At 33.0% G+C, this 17,249-nt stretch overlaps 1 protein-coding gene across 5 annotated transcripts in view; it reads left to right on the top strand.

The window, feature by feature from the left end:
• The window catches only part of LOC123532362 (calcitonin gene-related peptide type 1 receptor-like), a 199,788-nt gene extending 184,348 nt beyond the window's left edge, over nucleotides 1-15,440 (top strand). For all 5 annotated transcript variants that reach the window (XM_045313783.2, XM_053517370.1, XM_045313780.2 and 2 more), the window contains exons 2-11: nucleotides 3,381-3,478; nucleotides 4,189-4,280; nucleotides 6,492-6,642; nucleotides 8,434-8,584; nucleotides 9,176-9,242; nucleotides 10,915-10,981; nucleotides 12,185-12,267; nucleotides 13,588-13,723; nucleotides 14,192-14,233; nucleotides 14,464-15,440. In XM_045313783.2, coding sequence (XP_045169718.2) covers nucleotides 3,381-3,478; nucleotides 4,189-4,280; nucleotides 6,492-6,642; nucleotides 8,434-8,584; nucleotides 9,176-9,242; nucleotides 10,915-10,981; nucleotides 12,185-12,267; nucleotides 13,588-13,723; nucleotides 14,192-14,233; nucleotides 14,464-14,706 — 1,130 coding nt within the window. In that variant the 3' untranslated portion in view covers nucleotides 14,707-15,440. The remainder of the gene's footprint in view (nucleotides 1-3,380; nucleotides 3,479-4,188; nucleotides 4,281-6,491; nucleotides 6,643-8,433; nucleotides 8,585-9,175; nucleotides 9,243-10,914; nucleotides 10,982-12,184; nucleotides 12,268-13,587; nucleotides 13,724-14,191; nucleotides 14,234-14,463) is intronic.
• Nucleotides 15,441-17,249: the final 1,809 nt, after the last annotated feature.

Here is a 17,249-nt window from a genome sequence, read left to right as displayed (position 1 = left end):
ATATATTAATTCTATAGAGAACTCCTTTACAAACCTATCGACCATAACTTATGGCATATAAACTACACTGATATAACTTAAAATATACCCAAGATATCATGATATGTAATTTATATCTAAAATAAATATACCATGTCTGTGTAAAATAAAATGGTTTCTTGCTTGAATACTAGAGCCTTATTCTCAGAATATGGTCGCATATCCCCGTAAATATCAATGATAATAAATGAGCCGTGCCTTGAGAAAACCAACATAGTGGCTTTGCGACCAGCATGGATCCAGACCAGCCTGCGCATCCATGCAGTTTCTCCAATTCCAATAGGCTTTAAAAGCGAACAGCATGGAGCCTGACCAGACTGCGCGGATGCGCAGGCTGGTCTGGATCCATGCTGGTCGCAAACCCACTATGTTGGTTTTCTCATGGCACGGCTCAAATAATGTTTTAGGTAAACTTGCTCAACCATGTTAACCAAAAAGTACAAATTCTAAAGTTCTCAATCACTATTTTTTCCTTAATAAAAAGCCCCTTCATACGATCACTGAATAGTCTCATTTATACAGTCATCATATACATCTTAAAACTTTTCTTCGTAAACCGGATAGAAAAAGATATTTTCTTCGACTTCATGCGTTTGTCTTAATGTCTACAAGACAGAACTTGTAAACGATCATAATAATGCTTTACGTCAGTGTGGCATAAGCGGAACTTAACAGTATTACAGTAACAAACATGTTTACTGTGTATCTCAAGACAAAATCAATGTTATACATGTACAAACGATTATGTTTCAGCCTTAAGGTAGTTATCAGACAGATGTATCTAGAATGCCATAGGAGTTCTAAAATAATATGATCTTTCTAAAAGAAGCTGATGGCATTATATTTAAGTAGCAATCAAAGTAATTATAGTCGTGTTTGATGGATTCTGTTCAAAGGAGAGGTCGTATCGCCGCCATTATTATATAACAAATACGGGGGATTTTACTTATTAGGGTAAAAGTTCTAAATGACACTGATCAATTCATTTTTTTTTGGATTTAACGTCGCACCGACACATGATAGGTCATATGGCGACTTTCAAGCTTTAATGGTGTAGGAAGACCCCAGGTGCCCCTCCGTGCATTATTTCATCACGAGCAGGCACCTTGTTAGAACCACCGATCTTCCGTAAGCCAGCTGGATGGCTTCCTCACATGAAAAATTCAACGCCCCGAGTGAGGCTCGAACCCACATCGATGAGGGACAAGTGGTTTGAAGTCACCGACCTTAACCACTCGGCCATGGAGGCCCCTTTGATCAATTCATAGACTCAAATAATTGCAGCTCTAGTTAACAAAAAATAGATGAGGAAAGATAGATTCAGACATAAAAGTGATGAAAATATTATCTTAAACAATATAATATCATGTACATGTACATTGACCAAATATATCTATTTAGCTTAGTATGGCATTTTTCATCTCGGGCAGGGACAAAAAGGATTTTCTATACAAAACTTAAAAGTACATATAACCAGAATCAATAATCGTAAACGTAAATTACTAAATCAGCCCGCTATACAACTTTTAATGCGAATAATCACGACATAAAACTCGATTTTATATATACTACGGAAGCTCCAGGGCACAGGCTTTTGGTGTATCATTTAGAAACAGTACATTTCTTTCAACATTTACAATAATAAGTAAAATTATAATAATGGCGTTGTTCGTTTCCTAAGATCGGTAGTTTTGGTAGAATGTCTTTTGCCTTCAAGGGGATAACACTGGGGAATCATCTTCCTCAGAGTCTTAGAAATATTGAATAACCTAGTAAATTCAAGGGTGCTATAAAACTCCATCTTAAGACCAGTTAGGATCCTGTATTATCCATGGTATTAGTGTGCACTACATAGCTCATTTGTATATAATTGTGTTTGTTATTTGTTTTAGCACATGCATCTTATTGATAATGTTTGTTTTATGTATACTTTTACCGAAATAAATCTATCTGTCTATCAAGCGTGCGGAGATGTATCTCACTGCCGAAAACATGCAGCTCGTGTAGCTTCAGTTATTTACTATTTTTTACACATGCAGTCTAGAATCGTGTCAAAGTTATAGTGCGTTTTATTTAACCTGGCGGGGCGGACTTAACCTCTGGCTTATGTAAATAATGGTACTCTCATTAAACGAGCAAAATAGGTAGAGCTACAGTGATTACAATGCAAGGTAGATGACCAGTGAATAAGAAATCAGGTTGCCAAATATACTACATACCCTCCACAATAATGAAGTGGACAGTCGCGAAACCACGCCCCGCCAGGTCAATTAAAATGGACTATATAACAAAAATAAACGTAAACGGACTCATGTCTGATGCACTAAAGCTTATTTCAATCACACACATACTATATAAGATAAGTGGAAAATATGTGACCAAACATTGTAGTTGTGGTATGCGATCAGACTCCAAATGACAAATATTATTTATCTCAGTATATTCTAAAAGTGCTGCTAAAACAATAACCATGCTTCGTAGTAAAAGAAAACACAAAATGAATTGAAAGTCAAAAAAAACAGCCCATAGAATTAGCAAGTTGGGCTAATGTCAATATCAAAGTAAATGGTTGACTGCCGTCTACGTATTATTAACGGGAAAGAATTAATGAGTCCACAATGTAACTTACCAATAGAAAAACTATCCCAATTTTCGGACATATTACATGTTTTAAGATTAGTTCTTGTTTTCAAAATCCATGCATACTGTTTTTTTAAACTAAATGAACTTTTTACTAGAATCTGATGTGTCAGCAATATTAACGTAGTTTACGTTTGATTTTTTATAATGAATCACGGTGTACATAGACCGTCATTGCTTAGTCTTTAAGCGTTTGGAAATTCATGCTTTAAGGATACCATGCTGATCTATTTTGTAATGCTGTATGATAGAAGTTGTATCAGAGATTGATCCAATGTACAGGATATTTTAATAATTCCAGAATATTGACCAGTCCATAATAATAATATTATACACGGCCACAATGACAAAATGACAGATACTACCAGACATAATGGATCCAAAGAGCAACAATAAATGTCAATATGGTATAAACCTCTCAAAGATGAAATGCTGCTCTCAGAATTGGTTATAAATCCACGTATGAATAAATCAAAAGACGTCCAAATTTATTAAGGAAACAGATCATTAGAAATTCATATATATTAATGGCAAATTTAAGCGAAGGGTTTTTGTGCTTTAGCTCCGCACAGAAATGAATTTATACGACAGAAGGTCATCGATATAAATACACAGCAAGATGTATGTTTTATATATGGAACAAGTTAACAAAACAGCGTATATTAAACAAACAAACTAATAAGTCTGTCCTATCTTTTCAGAAATGGCATATAAAGACTGCACTGAAAATGGAACATGGTGGATAAATCCAAGCACAGGATCAGAATGGACAAATTATACCACCTGTGTTCAAAAAGAGGTAATTTGTGTATTTGAACTTTGAGAACAAACATGTTTTTATCATCAAAGGGAAATTTTATACATCTTTTCACCCAGTCGTTTTTACTTTTAAACTCTTTATGTTCCTTACTGAATTGCATAACGATACGCTAAAGTTACAATAAACAATACCTTGAAAGGAATTATGTATTTTGTTTTAATTTTAACAAAAGCTTATCATATTTGAGTTTGCTCGATTCGCTAAAACAGATTGATTTCAGTTAAAAAGCAATTGCGCTACGTGCACACTTAAACTAGCCAGCAAATTACAAAGTAAACTTATTGTTATATCATAATTTACAACAACAACATTGCCTTTATTTAACTCAGATCGACAAAGTGACACAAAAGTATACAGTAAGACATTACATACAAATGTTTGTCTGAAAAATGTGATAATTACCTGAAACTGTTTTATCGAAAGAGTAAGAACTGATGTGAATAAATCTTAAAAACCGCTTTGTTGTATTATGGGTATGACACACAAACGATAAAATAAGAATCGTCTTCCCTTAGTTTCAAATTGCTGTCCGTCTTATCACCATTGTTCTTGTAATTAAATGTTTGTTTTAAAATCCTTACTGACTATGAAAATTGTTTCAACATAATTCATTACCATTCAGTATCCATACTAACACAGTGACATATATGTTGAGCATAGGTTGTACATATTTTCTTTATTAATTACAGAACCATGAAGTGATTATTTATGTAACTTTGGCGTGTAACATAGTCAGCCTGGTCATGTTGATCCCAGCGTGTATAATATTTTTGTCAATAAGGTAAGACTTTATGTATTTGTAGTCAGTCTAAACCTGTATTATATTTGTATTAATCAGGTAAAACGTCTTATAATTTACTTATAGCCCAACCAACCTAAATAATATTTTTATCAATAAGGTAAGACTTTATATATTCGTAGTCCATCTCAACCTGTAGTATATTCGCATTAATCAGGTACATATGTAAAACTTTTCATAGTTTAAGTATAGTCCACACAACTATGTGATATCTTTATCAATAATGTAAGACTTCGAATATTTGAATTACAGCTAAAATATTATTGATATACATTAATTTTGTATTATTTCTACGTTAGTGCAAACAATTTCAGCAAGACAAAAAATATTGATAGCTGTAAGGTAAAATTTATTTTATTATACGTGCAATACAGTGGATCCAAGCCAGAATAATCTCATGTCCTTCCAACCCTGTATCATATTTATCAGTTTATAATACGCAAAGTTCAGATTATATTATTTTAAATGTAAGGTCAGATTTATTGATAAGTGTTATTTATTGGATCCATTCCTATATAAAAGTTCATATCTATAAGTTAAAGCTTACTTAATCATTAAGTGTATTTCATTAAATTCTGTATAATAATTATACAATTCCTAAATGTATACTTCAAACGACAACGATCTACATAATACACATGTCGTTAAGATAAGGCTTATGTACGATCGATTCCGGCTGGTATAATATATATATATCGGTAAAGTATGATTTGTATATGCCTGTTGTACAAGCAATTAAAGCACATAAGATATAAATATCAATAAAAAGTGAGATTTTTTTTTACGTGACGTAATGAAAATTATTGTCTGTATAATGTTCATTTCGACAAGATAACACAGTCATGCGTTACAGGACAAATAATTGATATCGGCTTAAGTGTCTGAATTTTGGACGAAATAGAAGATTACCATTATGATACCAAACCAAAACAAAGCAGAAAGAATGTCGTGCCGCCAGAATATTTCTTTTAAACATTGGATTTTAGTGTTAGTTCAGAAGGATGTGATGATTTTACCAGACTGAGTAAATAAGCAGAAAAAATATGATTTAAATTATACCATTGTCATTAGTTTGGAGATACATGAAACCATTAAACAGATTGCAATACACCGTATTTAATCGTTTAAAGACCAACTTAGATTGTCTTTTTTGTCTCCTTTGATTAAAATAACGCAAGATTATTCGCAAGAACATTTAGCCGAATGAAATACGATAGTGAATCAAAACAAAGGAATGTCATTCACATCTTTTTACATAACGAATGTCGTCTTTAACAATCTCGGATATGTAAAAGGAATAGTCATGTTCCAAGAGCATGCAGCATCCCCTTACCATACCCTTCAGCAATGTACATATGAATAGGGACCGTCGGAGGCAGATCACCACTCTGGATCTTAAACCATTTAAATAAGCCAACAGCATACCAAAGTAAAGTACAGAATTGTTCATAATTATTAAAGTTCGGTATTGACTTGATCGGGTTAAGCTTAGTTATATAATTTCTATGACAAATATAATTTATATTCCGGCGGTTACATGTACCTCATTTACTAGTATCCTCAAACACACACATAAGTGTAGATACTGAAGTATAAAGCACATCGATTTTTATTCAGCCTAGATTGTGTTGCTGTGTTTTTGTCCTCTTGTGTAAGCATTGAACATCATTCCTTATGCGGCGACATGGATCTTTGATAGGCATCGTAAAGTAATCAAGTATGAAATAAATGTATTGATTGTTTTCACTTGATATACATTGTACATTGATGTAGACGATCATTTTCTATATATAAATTTTGTTTAATTGCGTATATTTTTCAACAGAAGATAATATTCAAAGTTTCCTGTTTGGATGACCTTTCATACAGAATATGCATATTAAAATAGAAGACGATATTCAAAGTTTCCAGTTTGGTTTGGGGTGACTTTTTTTACAGAATTTGCGTAAATAAATGACGATGCAAGGTGGAATATTTAATTGTACATATACATAAAAACGCAAAGAACTACGTTAAATCTAATTAACATATCTCTTTTTTTCTAAAATATTTGCTGTTTGGCTTACATTCAAGCTATTACATCATCATATGGAAACATCTAACGCAATATATTAAAATAAGTCTCAGTTTGATTACCTTTTATGAGAAGAAAAATAGTACAACACCCTTCACGCATATGTACTTCTGTTTCAGACAATTACGAGTGCAGAAAAGAATAAAACTTCACATCTGCCTGTTTTTGTCTTTCGTCCTGACATGTGTTGTAATCATCTTGTGGGATTTCATAGTGTATCTGGATAGACTACAGAACGAAATACATAACACTATCATGCATCGAAATTCTGTAAGTTCTGTTTTTTTTTTTGTATAGCATTGTTATAATAGTATTCGTTATTATTCTATCCGAATGCCATTATTTAGACTGTAAGCCATTCTTCTTCGGTGTTTAGATGAACATGGAATAATGCTCCCCATGAACAGTCAACGTAATATGTTTAAGGTGGGCATCCTCTTTTCAATAAAATCTGTGAAAAGATCCCCTGGAAGCAAAGAATGCTGTCAAGAATGATAATAGCTGACTTGGAAAATATAGCAACACTGAATCCAAGTACAGAGACACTTTTTACAGCCGCCATACGGCACTTAAAGATTGCTGTTGTGATAGTTAATAAAATCTGTAAAAAGATTCTTCGGAAGCAAAGAATGCAAACAAGAATAATAATAACGGAAACATAAGTTCAAATAATTCACAACGTATTTTATAGTGGCAACATCATAGTTCTGTATGAACTTGGGATATTGAAGTTTCACTCTGTTTCTTTGATAGTTTCTCCATTTAAAAAGTGACTCGGACAACATTTCAGATTGCAGAATATATAGTCAGAAAATGCTTTGGTATTTCTCGTTTTAACTGATTTTTTTTCTGAATAAAAAATGGGTTAGAGTCGTCTGTTTGATGACAAGTTTCAGTACAAGAACTGTTATCTTTTCCCAAAGGATTGCTGTAATGAGAGTTTTACAGTCATATCTTTTCAAAACACTGATTTGTTGTCAATTAAAGGCGTTATGCAAATCCTTCTAAGTAATTATGCTAGTTCACTAGTAAAAGTGCAGGAACTGCAGGAAATTAGAATTACCTAAGGATTTTCAATTCTTAAATAGTCTGCAATAAAATTTATTGAAATTGTCACTTTCTGTTTTTATTGACATTCTTGAGTTAAGAGAAGTTACTTAGGAGGACAGGTTTGTTTCTGAATAACTAGTTCTTGTTTTAAACCAGAAATTTAATTAGAGTGCCTACAAAAAGCAGGAATGTGTCTTACGTTTTGGGAGTCTGCGTTTTTAGAATGTTGTTTACCCTGTTGGATATTCATCCTTGTTTTTTTTGCGCCAAACACAACGCTTTCAAAGATTAACGTCGCACTAAATTGGAAAGATTGAATGTTTTCCTTGTCCTGTTTAATAACTTTTATATGTAAATATTTTATCAATACCTAGACAATCATAGTGTAAATTAAAATGTTGAAATATTACAAAATTTTAATCTTCCTTCAAGGTATCAGTCAATGTTTATGCTGTCTTAAAGTCCCTCACGTACATGTAGTATATTTTACGCTTAATTTTACATATTACGTATTTTTAGCTTAATTGCATAAAATGAAAAAATGCGATGATCAACATGATAATGAAATAACGTACTCGGAAAACAAAAAAAAATTGTATAATGAATTATAGATAGTTATATTACTGATGATAATTGGTAATTATAAATAAAAATCATCAAAAATTGTTGATTTTGTGCATACATGTATATTGAAGTTTATCTCAGCTGTATCATTCCGTATCATATATAGAAGAATTACCACCTATTTTTCATAATGTAACACATTTTACATTACTATTTAAATCTTGTTTTATTGTACAGTCTATTTTTGAAAATAATTTTCATACAGGCTTGCTACAAAAACCAAATATACTTTTCCAGTGCAAACAAGCAGTGCAATTTTACCACGATTGCAATTTAAAATTAGTTACCTTAACATTTAAATTTGGTTGTAACATGCACTTTCTTTAAAGTAATTTTATAGACCCGTTTAATGTGTAGTTGTACACAGTGAGTAACTTCTCCTTTCAGAGCGGATGTAAGTTTCTATATATCCTTACACGCTATGCAAGCACAACTACGTTTTTCTGGATGGTATGTGAGGGATTTTATCTCCACAGACTGATTGTTCATGCCTTTGCCACTCCAAAATCATTAACTTTCTACTACATTTTTGGATGGAGTAAGTATAATTTAACACTAATGCCCAAATATGTACATGCTTGATTTGTTTGTAGTCAATTGTGTAGGTATACCTGTAACAGTTGTAAATAGTGCAATTGTAAGATATGCAATATGACTTGTGATTATCGTCTTGACCTTTAAGATGATTTATAACATTTTCATAGTGAAATTGTAGAATGAGCAACATTACTTGTGCTGATCGTTTAGAACGCTAAGAAAATTCATACCGTTTTCTATAGTGCAATAATTGTAAGATTTGCTGATCGCTTTGATCTTTAAGATGATTCTTAATATTTTTATTGTGAAATTGTAACATGTGAAACATTACTTCTGTTGATCGCTTTGACCTCTTAGGCGATTCATGCATACTATTTTCAATAGTGTTATTTTAATGGTCGTCGTTTCATTGAGTTAAAGAAATATATGTAGTCAATAACTTTTATCTGCATTGTTTCCCAAACGGACACTGTTTATTTGAGCTAAATTGGTATGTGGTTATGAAATGTGTGGAGCTGAGTCAAAGTCTGTTTGGTTTGAGGCATTTAGACATGATGTGTAAAATGAAATCATGCTTTGGTTTGATTTTCAGTCGTGTCGTGGGTACCGGCAACCATTTATTCTATCATACGGGCAACCAATGGAGTCTTCGACAAAAAGTAAGCAACAAATTCTTGCATGATCATGTTTCTTATAAATGTTTATAGTTTTTTTTTCTATTTGAAGCATCATTGTCTGCCTTATCGCATGTAATTAATTGTTTGATAAAAATAATAAAAAAGCAGATAAGCGTTTTATTTAACCTTTAGCATGCTAGATAAATTGTCGTCTGCTGGAAATGTCCTCTGCTAAAATTGTAAAGTTCATTCAATTTGCTCCAAAATTGGAAGACATATTGTCAGAGTAGCAAACAGCTTGGAACTTGATCAGACGCCGATTTAATCGGCGTCTGATCTGGTTCCAAGCTGTTTGCAAAGACTGTTAAATTCACCTGCAGCAGGCTAAGGGTTAAATTTATACTAGACTGAAATTATTTCACGTATCTGAAATTTTGAACGGTTACTACGCATATTCTATGTAAATATACAAGTTTTCTTGTTTTTAACTATACTTCACACATCAAGATCTGGAAGATATTTAACACCCCACAGTTTCTGCATGACATCGAATTATAAATGTAGCATTAATTGATATATTTAGTACAAGTAAAAAAATTGATGAGGATTTTTTATACTTGCAGTAAATGTCTTAAGAACAAATATCCTAGTGAAGTATAAGCATTGAATATTAGGTTTCGTTATTGCTTCGCAAACAATGTATAATTTGATTTTCTACATATTGGATCCGTGTTTTTTCAGTGTTGCATCAAGGCCAAGTCAGACATTTATAAAATTTATTTAATAAATGTTCTTATTTGGGAACATAACATTTAAGTCTATGCAATTATGTTTTCAGTTTAATCTTTGTTTTATCCAATAATAACATTTTTGATTCAATACAAAGTTAGTTATAAATTTTAATGTCACAAATGAAATAAACTGATTGATTGATTATATATGAAATACGTAAGACATTGTCGGCAAATATTGCATGAATATTAATTTCTGTATGAAACTTCATTTCAATGCCATCTGCAAAACCTACATACGTATTAGTTATTACACGTAGACAGATATTGTCACTAAGCTTAAGTTTATGAAAACAAGGGCTGATATTGGTGATCTTTAAAGTTTTCGAAATGTAACATTTCTGTATTATATATCTTTCAGCAGATGTATCGAATCTCTTAAAGTGAAAATAAAATCTATAAATATTATTTTGAAGCAAAGAAAGCAAACAAGCCAAATGTTAGCAGACTCGGTTTGACTGAGTCTATTCGTAATGAAAAGAAATGTGTTAATAAGATAATGTATTGTGTAACACCAACATATCCCTAGAACCGGCTCGAAGAATTCTTTTCAGAAAAAAAACTTTTCAGTTTCAAAAATAGGTTCGTCTGAAAACTAGGTTCATGTGCAGGCTGATAATATGTTCTTTATTAAAATTTAGGCCAAGTGATAACTGCCGAAGGTGTTCTCATTTGACCTGTTAAGACATTTAGACAAATTAAAAAATATCTGTGTTACTTGAATTACTTGCATCAGTGAAATGTCGTATGTCACAAAAGCTTATAACAGCTTACTAAAGCATGTTTTCACAAGACAGTATTATTTTTTTGAATTTATATAATCCTATACTGCTACGAGAATTTGAACACCTTTTGTTTGACTTCGAACTTAAACGTTCCTATTTTTCCTTCTAAACGTTGGTTTATTTTACTTTATACTTCAGTTGTTGGGTTCATAATATTGGTGTTTATGAATGGCTGATGTACGCTCCCAACCTTTTATGCATCGCCGTAAGTAAATTGTAGTTTGTTTGTAGAGTAAGATTACTGAAGTATAAAAGTACATCAGTCTGACTAAAGTACATCTTCTGTTCTGTTACGCTTCCCATAGGATCTGAGAACGAGCTACTGACAGCCTCGTTCTGACGACCCTTTCGCTAGCCAATCAGAGCTTAACTTAAAACATTTTGCAAATCTATATTTAGCCTTGATTTTTGATATTCACAATTCTTATGTCTTAACGTGCCAGATAGCCGGTTAGCCCAGTCGGTAGGCTACTTGCTCTCTGTAAGCGAGGGGTCCCGGGAGCCCTGGAATGACTGCACATTTTTCTTACTCTTTGACATTCGAACAAGTCGTCTGACTGGTTCAAATAAAAATAGATTTGCGAAAATAAAAATAGCAATATGGGAAATCCAAAATATACAGAAGACGAATGTGAATGGGTCGTTTTCAGGTCTTCGTTTTGAAGATCAAGTACTTAAGCCAGATTGAAAAGTACATGATTATGCATTTTTATCAAAAAATATAGTAGTTGCAACTTGACCGCGATGGTTGACCTTAGACTGATTATTCATATCGATTATTTCATTGTAGAAGTAAGGGGTGCTTAGGGTAGCCGTGTATATGTATATGGAATAAGTTTGTATACAGTGCAGTATCAATTAAATTCAAGCGCTTCCACCACTGCAGTTAATCTATATCACGATAAATTTATGAATTCAAAGAGATGAAGCGTTTTACGTACACTCCTTTTCAATAATAGGTTGTGCCCATCGGGGTCAAGTTGTGTCCACTATATAAGCATTTGTTAAAAACAAAACTACAGATAAAACCTATAGTTATTATAAGCCATCCTTTGCATTACGTCCAGAATGTTAACACGGTATATCATTAACAAGAAATTACCTGTATTTGTGACGTCATAACTTGTCATACCTGATATCAAAATACCTTGCTATAGTATGTATCTGATTATTCACTTTTTATAATTGTAAAAACATATGGATAAAACCAATAATTATTATAATTCATCCTTCGTCCAGAATGTTTACACGTTTTATCATTAAAAAGAATTTACCTGTTAGTACAGTTTTGTGTTTGTGACGTCATAACTTGTCAAACCTGATCTAAAAATACCTTGCTACAGTATATATCTGAGCTGAGATAATATGTTTAAAGGAAAATACTGAATACATGATATGTGTTTTCCAGGTGAACGTGATATTTTTGGGTAATATAATAAGAATACTGTGTACAAAACTTCAAGCACATCCTAATGAACCAAGTAACTACAGGTAAGAATTCACTAAATTTCAAAGATAGTAAATATTCTTGATTGAACACCTAACCAGATAAAACTAGAGCTATCACTAAAGGTGATGAATGTACCCCCCGCATGCACTGACACAGTACATTGCAATTTGACGCACACAAGATTGCATAATTACGTGGGCTGTATGTATATAGACTGTATGTATACAGTAAAGTAACAAAAAACAAAGTCCCATAACTATGCAGAATATTTATCTAAAAGAATGTTACATGCACCATGCACAACTAGGGTTGGTACTGATCACTTGTGTGAAGTTTCATTAAATTGTGTGTAAGGGTTTGGTAGATTAGGCATGCACAAGATTGCATATGCAGACTGTATGTACATAGTATGTTAACAAGAAACAAAGTCCCATAACTCTGCAATTTTTGTCGTTGAAAGAACCTAACATGTCCCATGCACAACTACTGTTGATACTGATCACTTGTGTGAAGTTTCATTAAATTGTGTCAAGGGGATGAGGAGAGATGGTGCGCACAAGATTGTGTCTATGTATATAGTACAGTAACAAAAAAAAAACAAAGTCCCATAACTCTGCATATTTTTTTTCTGAAAGAACCTAACATGCCCCATGCACAACTACTGTTGTTACTGATCACTTGTGGGAAGTTTCATTAAATTGTGACAAGGGGATCAGGAGAGATGGTGCGCACAAGATTGTGTCTATGTATATAGTATAGTAACAAAAAAACAAAGTCCCATAACTCTGGAAATTTTTTTTCTAAAAGAACCTAACATGCCCCATGCACAACTACTGTTGGTACTGATCACTTGTGTGAAGTTTCATTAAATTGTGTCAAGGGGATGGGGAGAGATGGTGCGCACAAGATTGTGTCTATGTATATAGTATAGTAACAAGAAAACAAAGTCCCATAACTCTGCAATTTTTTTTTCTAAAAGAACCTAACAAGCCCCATGCACAACTACTGTTGGTACTGATCACTTGTGTGAAGTTTCATTAAATTGTGTCAAGGGGATAAGGAGAGATGGAGCGCACAAGATTGCGTCTACGGACAGACGGACAGACAGACAGACGGACGGACAGACAGACAGACAGACAACCTGAAACCAGTATACCCCCCCCCCCCCCTTACAACTTTGTTGTCGGGGGGTACAATTACTTGATTTTTGTTAAGGCTATATTTTATATATACAGTGTAGAAAGCATAGCCAATGGGCAACACCACTTCTTACGCCCGTCTGCAAATAATTGAAAATAAATGAGGATACTTTTATTGAAAGGCATAGTTGCAATTTTCATAGGCTTTGAGTTTTATTCCAGGAAAGCGCTGAAGGCAACATTTGTTTTGGTACCCTTGTTTGGAATTCAACAGTTTGTCGTTATTTATCGACCACAAACGGGAACAAAAGTAGATTTCATTTACGAAATAATACAGTCAGTGATAATCAACACACAGGTATATTCATTGGTACTAAATTCAAACAAAGGTTAACAATATTTTATATATTTATACAAATAATTACAATTTGAAGTATTCATACCGAATTACATGCTACTATTTTGTAATTCCTTTGAGAATATTCGTATGAAGCCTACGAGAATTGAATGTGTTTGAATAAGGTATGACTTTTACTATTACCATACATTTCTACCAAAATACCAAAGTCATTGCTTGTCTAGTCCTAACACGAAGACATTGGCAATTTTCTAAAAACATATCAAGCCTTTTTTCTCTTGCTTACCATGGTTTCGTAGAAAACAGTAGTCATAATATTGATAATCGAGCGTGTTCGACACCTATTTCTTTCAATTAAAATTCAGATATTTCAGTTGTAGGTGTAAACAGAAAAATACTTTAAAGTAGCCGTATTGTATAAGATCAAATCTGCAAAGTTATTCTATTGACTATTTTGTTTTATTTCAGGGGGCCATTGTTTCACTTATATTCTGCTTCCTTAACGGTGAAGTAAGTGTAATAATTAAGTTTTAAGACCTTTTCCGGTTTAATTTTTATAACAGTTTGAACGTAATATTTATAGAATGTGCCAACACTTTTTCCTACTGATTGTAATTTTGATGTGTTCATAACGTTAGGATGTAATAAATGCTAAAAAAGAGAAATCACTTTTAACTGTTAAACAGAATTTGTTTCTCACTTCAATAGAATTGTTATAACATATACAATATCATTTCCAGGTACATACATATCTTAGAAATTGCATTGGGCGTCATATGACATTGGGTTCTTCAGCAAAGTTTAACCGCAAAAGCAGCATGTCGTCAGCAACACAATTTACTTCAGTTGCTTCTGGCAGACGGACAACAAAACAGTATGAAAATTCGGACACTGGTTATATCCCTCTGAGCACAAGCAGTACTGCTAACGACATGTCAAATGCTACAAAACCATCAAATGGACACGTAACATTTTCGGTATGAAGCATGAAAACATTATGTACATTTGATACTGTGTTACATACTTACAGCAATCTGTGAAGAATATGTCTATTTTGTGATAATTTTGTGATCTGAATTATTTGAAATTGTATCGGACACTTAGATGTTATCTGGTAGGGTCAAACATCCAGATTTCATTGTTCAGAGATTGTAAAACCAAATTCTAAGGTATAGCGATGTGCGTATGACACCTTGAGTCTTTGACCCTGCAACCAAATGTTAAGAGTCAGATACCTGTTCCACTGCAAATTGTGAGCTTGAAATCCAGGTACATTACTGATGGACGAATTTACTCAAAATTGCTTTGCAACTTATAAAGGATTGTTACAACAGGGACAGCTGCAATATCGGAAAATAATTTCATCATACCATTTACATTCAGAGAACAATTATCTCGATCGTGTATATTTTCATGACCTCGTGGAAAGGTACATTTGAATGATAAGCATTTTTCCTAGAATGTACAAACATCACATATTCTGCTTTTACCACATATCTAGTAAAATGTGTTATTTTCATTTGTTAAATTGAGTGAAACTGGAAAATTGTTGTGAATCATTTGCGAAAGTGTCAATCATTAACATTGTGTTTGTAAAGTGTTTGAATATAACAGAAAATGTCACTTCAGTATTTGAATCATTTTAACAACACATGCATACTTATTTTGAGAATAATTGTTCATAGTTAAAATGTTTTATTAAATTATTTCTTTGTTCCTTGTTATTTCTTATTTTTTATAGAATGCTTTTAACAGAACAAAACTGGCAATAGTATACGACAGATAGAGATAAGAAAAGAAAATGAAAGTATGGGAATAAGTTTGCAGACGAAATGTTCATTCTATTTGCCATATCTCTTGCGTGTATCAGTGCTATATATACTGGGCACGTTAAAGAACCAGGCTGTCTATTCGCAACGAGCTAGGCTAAGTTAGCCGGACAAGCCTGTATTTGATTTCTGATCTCTCTGTCGTGGGGGCTTTGTCTCACTCTGTCCCTCTGGTAAAATCGCTCTGTGTCTGTACTAGTAGAGGATGACTTATGCGCCCTGTGTGGCTGCATTTGAACTATGTAAAGCGCCTTTGAACGTGAAATTGATCATGAAAAGGGCGCTATATAAATCTAGTATAATAATAATAATAATAATAATAATAAATAATCTCCTCTGTGGAATAGCATCTGAAGATTATTTTCCTGCTCGAAAGCAATGTTTCAACTACTCGCTTTTCAGTTACTACCGCCTCAGTTTAAAGTTAAAGTAAGCAGTCACTCACTATATAATCTGTATTAAACAAATCGTTTTTTTCCAAAGCATATCGCTGGTTTGTATATTTGTACCTCGTCCAACATGTGGTTCATTGACCAAAAAAAAAATGACTAAATGCATTTTCAGTCCTAGCCTTGAAATTTCCAGTTACACGGACTAAAATGTGTTTCTAATTTAGAAAGGCTTATGTTAACTCCACTACGCACATCTGGTGGCCTTACGTAAGCTGAAAAGGCTTAAAATCAAGGCGATGAAACATTTTCCCTGAACGGTTGATATGTCGTGGCATCAACATTTGGATCTGTTATTTTGCGTTATTTCTTCACTCTTCCGATGATACCTGTGTATAATGAATACACTGTGTACTACTGAAGTGTTCAAAGTAATAAATAAACGATATAATTTCATACAATTTCATTACGTTTGACTGTTAGACGCTTTTCAATATTCAGGTTTAATGGTTCAGAATATTGTTACCGTGTAATGCGAAAGACTCAATTGTAAAGATATGGCGAGCAATAACAAGAGAATCACTATCTGATTCGACCAAACAATGCTGATAATTAGACAAGACAACTAAATCGTCACCAGAAAATACAAATACGTGGATGGAAACTAATAACAATTCCGTCGTTCACGCTGATTGTTATCCGAGAAAGTCAAAGACAAATCGGCCCTAAGATGAACTCTGAGTTTTGAGATACTGTATTGTCGTGATACAGTTGTCCATTTAAAGGAATATCTTTGTGTATGACGTGTGATATTAGAAACTCCTATGGTGAACGTCAAGAAGAAGAAGAAGAGAAACTCCTATTACATATTGTAGCCAGTTCAACACAATATTATATATTCTTACACAAAATTGGAATGAAGTACTCGTGGATGAGATCTTAGAAGTGTTATTTCTAAATTATATATATCGTTGTTCTATACGATTGCAATAAAAATCATTTATCATTTTTCGACACGCATCGTTTATCGAGCCATTAAACTTCTGTTATAAAGGGAACAATGATAATTTGTTTCTTAACATACGTTTTTTATGTAATAAAGTCAGCTTCTTAACATATGTTTTGACGTTCATAACTAATTGTCTTAACTGTTTAATCCTACCACTGAAACGAAAAAGAAAACATGCTGTTCTCCAGGAACCTGTTACATAAAATGTGCAAAATGTCTTAACGTTTATGTGTACCCAGTTAGGTTTTTAAAAGCAGTTAACGTTGAACTGAGTAGAAATTTCAAGTAAATGCAGGTTG

The sequence above is a fragment of the Mercenaria mercenaria genome, chromosome 11, assembly GCF_021730395.1.
Source record: "Mercenaria mercenaria strain notata chromosome 11, MADL_Memer_1, whole genome shotgun sequence".
Taxonomy (NCBI): domain Eukaryota; kingdom Metazoa; phylum Mollusca; class Bivalvia; order Venerida; family Veneridae; genus Mercenaria; species Mercenaria mercenaria.
This window is presented reverse-complemented; position numbering and strand designations above follow the sequence as displayed.